This window comes from Musa acuminata, chromosome BXJ2-4 (assembly GCF_036884655.1).
Source record: "Musa acuminata AAA Group cultivar baxijiao chromosome BXJ2-4, Cavendish_Baxijiao_AAA, whole genome shotgun sequence".
Taxonomy (NCBI): Eukaryota; Viridiplantae; Streptophyta; class Magnoliopsida; order Zingiberales; family Musaceae; genus Musa; species Musa acuminata.
The window spans coordinates 46,012,133-46,019,735 of record NC_088341.1 but is presented as its reverse complement, the minus strand read 5'-3'; the positions used below and the strand labels follow the sequence as shown (position 1 = coordinate 46,019,735).

At 44.7% G+C, this 7,603-nt stretch overlaps 1 protein-coding gene across 1 annotated transcript; it reads right to left on the bottom strand.

The window, feature by feature from the left end:
• Positions 1-2,194: 2,194 nt before the first annotated feature.
• Positions 2,195-3,220, bottom strand: LOC103983323 (putative CCR4-associated factor 1 homolog 8). Its single transcript, XM_009400546.2, has one exon. The coding sequence runs from the start codon at positions 3,218-3,220 to the stop codon at positions 2,195-2,197; it is 1,026 nt and encodes a 341-aa protein (XP_009398821.2).
• Positions 3,221-7,603: the final 4,383 nt, after the last annotated feature.

Genomic DNA, 7,603 nt, shown 5'->3' with positions numbered 1-7,603 from the left:
GACAAATATATATGAAATGTATATACTTGTACTGACATGCTTGTGTACACGATAAATAGACAACCTTAGATTGATTCATGGATATGTAGTAGTGCTCTACACGATAAACATTATGATACATTGGTCTCTGTTATTAGTCGGAGCAATATGTTTACCTAATCATAGTAAGAATGGGAGTCGAGCTCGATATGAAATATGTATTTCTAATCCTACTATGGCTCAGAAACCCTCAGCCGCCGTATATGTTGACGACGAGAGCTCACCCAGCCACTCACCCCATCACCACCCATGATCTTTTGATCGAGCTTGAGTTCACGACAAGAGAGTACTCTTCCACTAGATGTAGCTCGAGGCAGTCACAGTCGTGAACGATAACATCGCCGCCCAGCTCCAGATTATTCTCGTCCAACTTTTTCCCACGTCGCCATATCCATAGACACAGTTTCTGCATTCGTCCGGTCCACGCCTCGCGACGCTTCCGAGGAAGACCGGTACGGCGACGTCAAATTCAACGTCGACAACATGAAGCTGATACACGTACCATGAATCTCAAGTATGAAAGAAAAGAGATCAGAATGAATTCTCACAAAAAGACAGATCTGAGCCATCAAACGAGCACGGAGGAAACATGAGACCGAAGAGTGCCGGAGGTCTTGGTTTCAGCATTCCTCTCGGTCCTTTTGCTGCTCTGCTGTTATTGTCGAACGCACAGACAAATTGAATTGAGCGAGCATTGATTGGTCGCATTAAATCGACATTGTTGTTGACCACACCGGGATCTTGTGGATGGGATAGAATGCTTGATTGATGGGGTCCGAACCGTCCGATTGGCGGTCAAGCGAGGTTTGACCAGGCTCACGTGTACAAATTTTAAAATAATTTATTAATTATATTTAAACCGAGTTGTGAGAAGATGACGTGGCAGTCATAAAATTTCTACCAAAATCACATCGAAAATTAAACTTCTTAGATTAATCATTTGTATGATACTTTCAATCATAATCATTACCATCGAAATCGAAATCTATTGATGTCTCTCTTCAATTTAGTCGGAATTTAAAATCATCTAAGTGTGAGCAATAAATGACTATTGATATCAGGATCTGAAGTTGTCTTCCTTTTGATACAACAGCATATTGACAAGCAATCACTGCTCATCTCTAACATATTGGTAAGTTTCATTGCATCAACCTAAACACAAGAATAAAGCATAACATATTGTATATATCTACATAATTATTTCAGATATTCTAGTTGTGCTGGTAAATGGTTTTATAACGTCTGAATAGTATAATACAAATGGTAGATGGTGCAGCTGAAGACTGCTTGGATTCTGACATATTATATATATATATATATATATATATATATATATATATATATATATATATTGGTATTGCTAAAAACACTATAACTAAGTACAAAAATATTATGAGTTTTTTTCAGGTTAAGTCCTATACTTGGTATAGGATTCATAAATATTTTTCAAATATTTTTTCGTCGGTATACATGTGCAAGTTTGATAAGTATTTTTCTAACTTTTTTTTTAATCCATTTCCCTTATAGACCTTATAGTATTTTTTAAAATGTCCTAAACACAATCTAAGTCAAATTATTTGAAAATCTATTTTCGTGTTTATAGCAGTCTTATTCATGGTCAACGAATCGAGAATAAAAAAGAGCATAGTGAAGGTTTCTGCAGAGAAAAAATAATATTATAGTAAAGAGATTCTGCCGAGGAAGGTTCATCATTAACTGTTTGTAGCATTCATCGAGGCATTTTGCTTGTTCTGTGTATCATGCTACATGATATATGGAGACTGAAAGGCTCGGTTTCTCTGGAGGGTTCGCAGGCTGCCATGGAAGCAAAATGACAGCCTTGGTAAATCCATGCATATTTTTGTTCTCAGTTCTTATGATGAGAAAAACATTGGTGTTCATTTCATATCAGTGAGGACAAAACGACACAATGCATTAAAGAGCTATAAACAGGATTTTCTGTATATAAAGAGATATAAACAGTGCAATAAAGAGATATAAACAGGACACAACATCTGATCAAAGTTGCACACAACGAGTGAGGTCATCGACTCCAAGACGCACTGCAAGGAAGTAATAAGACTTGTGAATACGAGGACGACGACTCACTGGGACACTAAAAGAAGTCATCCCTATACCTATTAATACTCAAAGCTTAACGCCTAACTTTCACGTTCCCCATCCCGGAAACGTAGCCGTGGCATGAAAGGGTGCTTTGCTGTTGTTGGGACTCCGGTGAACTCGGAGCCCCATAAGCTTGATGCAACGGCGGGCCGACTTGAGGTAGGAACACAAACATCGGGGTGGGGGGGAGGGGAGGGATTCCACTGTGAGCTTGGAACCCGTACTGCCCAACGTAGTCTGGATGATAGACCATGGTACCTCTTTGATACCTCTTCTTGCTCTCCGTGCAACTGTTCTCTAAGCCATAAAGAACGGAGACGAACCTCTCGTTCCCTCCGATGTTATACCTCCGATTCATCTCGTTGAACACTCTGCTAATTGATAGACTGTCGTATGCCGCTTGATGAGGGTTCCCATCTTGTTCCACTACCAGTTCTTGTGCAAGCCTCGTCAGGCCAAATTCTCTTCCGCTTAATCCATCGCAATACTTTGCTATATACTTGATGTCGTATAATGCACCGAAAACTCGCCTCGCTGCAGCTATAAACTCCCTCAAGGTTGGAGGCAGCGGCGCTCCTCCGGTGATCAGCTTGATCACGTAGGCCACATCGTAGAGGCCATGGAAGGTGACATAAACGGAGCCGTAGCGTCTATCAAAGAGCTTGTTGCGCAAAACATTGCTCCGCTTGTCGCCATTGATCCCGTTTCGCCGGTTTCCCTCGAGGTCGTGGCCGCTCCGGCGCAACAGCTCGAGCGACTTAGGCGACGAAGGATGCACCAAGGGATCGAAATCAGAGAAGTTGAACTGCCAGCAGCAGCCCTGCCATGGAGTGCTGCCGTTCTCATCGAATAACGTGATTCCGAGCTGTATCAGCTTCATGTTGTCGACGTTGTATTTGACGTCGGCATACCGATCTTCCTCGGAAGCATAGGGAGGCGTCGGCCGGATGAATCCAGGGAATTCTGTATCTATGGCAGCATAACGAAAAGATCGACGGAGATCGACCAGAAGATCGAGCTGGGCGGCGATGTTTTCGGTGACGACCGTCACTGCCATGAGAAAACTCGATCTAATTGATGGGTGGTGAGTCGTCCTCATCCTCATTATACATATATATATAAGGGTTAGAAGCAGCGAATCATCCGACTCCGACTCAGAATCGGATTATCCGACTCCCTACTCAGAATCGGATCATCCGACTCCGACTCGGAGGAAGATCGGTACGTTGCGACTCCGACTCGGACTCCGAGGCATAGGCAACAACCTCGACAAGCTGCAAGTTGCGATGCTCAGGATTTGATCGGTACTCAGCAGCGCAGAGAAAACCCAATCCGACGGCTTGGTCGGGTGGATGAAGGAGCTCAGAGACGTCGCTTATGATGCCGAAGACCTTCTCGACGAGTTAGAATATCGCCGCCTTCAACAGAAACTGGACGGTGAAAGCAGCAGTCCGTTGAGTGCTTTCCTCGTCTCCAACTTGGAGGCTGCTAGGGATGTGGCAACCGTAGCCGGTGGCCTCCTTTCTTCAAGTTTCTTTAGCTTCAAAGGCGGCGGCAGCGCCTCCGACCAGGAGGCAGCTGCTGCTTCCTCGGCTCCCAGACCATGTAGCAATTCGAGGCCCCCGGGCACTCCTGAACTGGCATGGGATAGGATCACTAAAGCTAGAAAAAGAAGCGTAATCGAAAGGTTGGATCACGTGAGTTGTTGTGTGAGCGAGACCATCACACTCTTTTAAATTGGATCGCTGCAGTACTGGCCCGAAGCAAAGCACCAGAAAAGGCGCAACCAGCTCACTGATCATGTCAGCGTGAACAACTTGGAGCCGTGGCCTTGGGGCCGTCGCGGCTTAGTTCGGATCCGGATGATAGGGGATCACCCTGGGACGTTTCCCGAGACTATTGAGACGACCGATTGCGTGGATCCGATCGGGGCGGGATAGCCGTTTCCACTGGGGGAGGAATCCTTGCCTGGGTGTTTAATGGACGACTTCTGATGATCACCTGCACAAAGGTCGAGTCGGGGAGCTCGATCCGACTCCTCCGACGATCAAGTTAGTGGATGGTCACATGGGGTTTCTTTAGCTAAGTTCCTCTATTTTCTCTCTCTCTCTTGTGCGCGAGGATTTTTATAGTGAGAATTACCGTTGTATGATGTGCCTGCCCGCAGGGAGCATGATCGTACTTCTGGTAACGTCTGATATTGCCGTTGGCGTGGGGGATCGAGCCTGCCTGAGCAGGGTGTTAATGTATCTCGACAGGCGTTCCGGTCCGCATTGATCGAGTGCTTCGTCAAGTTGACAGAGGCGTGATGTGTCACCCTGATGCAACTAACGTCACGTGATCAGTACCAAGGTGTTCGGACGAGAGGACGAAGTCAGAAATCTAATTGACCTGCTGCTGCTGCTGAGATCCAACGATGAACCAGTCTCGGTTCTCCCTGTAGTCGGCATTGGAGGGGTTGGAAAAACTACTCTCGCACAACTTGTCTATAATGATCCTAAAATCGTACAACATTTTGAGCTGAGGATGTGGGTCTGCGTCTCTGATAGCTTCGACGATACCGAGCTCACGAGAGAGATCCTAGAATGTGCATCATCCGGTGATAATCTTCAGCACCGAAGTGTCACCAACTTTAATCGGCTTCAAACAGCGATCAAAGAGCAGGTAACGTGGAAGTGCAGCACAAGGAATTCGTCACACACTATGGCATACATGACCCACTGCACGATCTGGCACAGTCTGTTTCCGGAGATGAATGCATCAGAGTCGAAGAACCTGAATGGGGCATGAAGAACCTGGTAAGTTTGCGGCATCTGATCAATTAATTTCCGACATAGCAGAGATCGGGAGACTGACCTACATTGAGAGATTACATGTTTTCAAAGTTAGAACCGAAGCTGGGTATCCGATAAGAGAGTTGAGGGACCTGAACGAGCTTCGAGGATCACTTTACGTGCGGAATCTAGAGAATGTGGAGAGTAAGAACAAGGCAGGTGAGGCCATGTTAAACGGCAAAGAGCATCTTAGTGTTCTGCAGTTACAATGGCAATCTGGTGAAAGGAATCAGGTGGTGGATGATGACGATGATGAAGTTCTTGAAGGCCTTCGGCCACATCCAAATCTCAAGAGGCTAGAGATCATGGGCTGTAGAGGTGCCACATATCCCAGCTGGTTAAAGACCCAATGGCTCACCGATCTCAACATCATCTATCTAAGTGGTTGCAGGCGCTGGGAATCCCTCCCCCCTCTCGCTCAGCTGCCTTCGCTGAAGGTACTGTGGATACAGGGGTTGCATGCAACGAAGAGCATTGGCTGGGAGCTCTTTACATCGACGAGTTATCACGCACATGTCAACATACAAAAAGAGAGAGAGAGAGAGAGAGAGAGCAGCAGCAGCATTCATCAGTAATTGTTTGTAGCATTCATCGAGGCATTTTGCTTGTTCTGTGTATCATGCAACATGATATATTGAGATTGAAAGGCTCGGTTTCTCTGGAGGGTTCGCAGGCTGCCATGGAAGAAAAATGACAGCCTTGGTAAATCCATGCATAATATTGTTCTCAGTTCTTATGATGAGAGAAACATTGGTGTTCATTTCATATTAGTGAGGACAACGACACAATGCAAGAAAGAGATAGAAACAGGATTTTCTGTATCATCTGATCAAAGTTGCACACAACAAGTGAGGTCATCGACTCGCACTGCAAGGAAGTAAGACTTGTGAATACGAGGACGACGACTCACTGGGGACACTAAAAGAAGTCATCCCTATACCTATTAAAACTCAAAGGTTAACAACCACCGAAAAATCTTAACTATAACCCCTAACTTTCACGTACCCCATCCCGGAAACGTAATCCATTGATGTGGCATGAAAGGGTGTTTTGCTGATGTTGGGACTCCGATGAACTCGGAACCCCATGAGCTTGATGCAACGGCAATAAGTTGGGCACCCCATAAGCTTGAAATGGCAGCACCGGGAAACCACCATCATGAACTCGAAACGGGAGGCCGGCATGAGGTTGCAATGCAAGCATCGTTGGAGGAATAGCGCGAGGAGCTTGGTACCGGTGGTGACCATAGTATGCGTGAGGCGCTTGGTACCCATGGTGACCAAAGTTAGCATTCGCATTCTCCCCGTCGCGGTCCATGCAACTGTTACTGAAGCCTGAAGCCATAGAGGACGGAGACGAACCTTGAAGCCTGAAGCCATAGAGGACGGAGACGAACCTTTCGTCCCCTTGGACGTGACACATCCACTATTAATTGAGTATGAATTTAAATCTAAAGCAAACACTTAGATTTTTTTTATTATGCTACTTGTGGTGTCACTAACTTCAAAGCTTATACCCTTATTTATAGTTCCAATAGGAGATAACAAGCCTGGTTTTCCCGATGTGGGACTTGGACTTGCCAAACTAACAAATCTCTACCTTTGCATGTCCAAACAAAACTTGATCCACATTCTTCATAGAAGTCCCAATGGGCAATCACAGCCTTCGTAAGCATATCAGTTGGATTGTCCTTCGTATGAATTTTCTTAACAAGGACCTTTCCCTTAGCACTAGTATCTCATTTGTATCCAACAATTTTCTTACCCGAAAGAGGCTTCACAAGATCCCAAGTTCTATTCCGATGGAGAGATTCAATTTCTTCATTCATCGCAATTAACCACTTAGCGGAATTATCACAAGAAACTGCATCTGCGTAGGAAGTAGGCTCACCAACTTCACTTGTTTCTTTTACAACAGACAAAGCATATGCAACCAAATTTGCATATCTTTGTGGCGGTCGAATATTTATCTGTGGTCTATCCTTGGCTATAGAATATTGATCTTCCTCTGGATCAACTTCGTCAGTAGACTCAGGACCATCTACTGGTATTCTTTGAATAGAAGAGTTAGACTGAAAAGAATTAAAATTACTAATCTCAAACTTCACCTGCTTCTGCGCACTATCATTTATACAACTAGTAGATTCTTCTTTAGTAGATAACATAGACAATTCATCAAAAGTAACATCTCTACTGATTACAAATTTTGGGGATTTGAGATCAGAACACCATAATCTGTATCCTTTCACCCAGAAGCATACCCAAGGAAAATACACTTTTTCGCTCAAGGCTTTAATTTTCCTTCATTTACATGCATGTATGCTGGACACTCAAAATTTTTTAAATCAGAGTAATCAGCAGGAGTACCTGACCAAATTTCCTCCGGAGTTTTAAAGTTTGGTGCTGTAGAAGGAGCGCGGTTGACAACGTAACAGGCCATATTGATTGCCTCTGCCCAAAAGTCTTTTGTCAACCCTACATTTGAGATCATACACCTTGCTCTCTCCAAGAGTGTTCTGTTCATACGTTCGGCCACACCATTTTGCTGAGGCGTCATCCTAACAGTGCGATGTCGAACGATTCCTTCATTTTTGCAGAATTCATCAA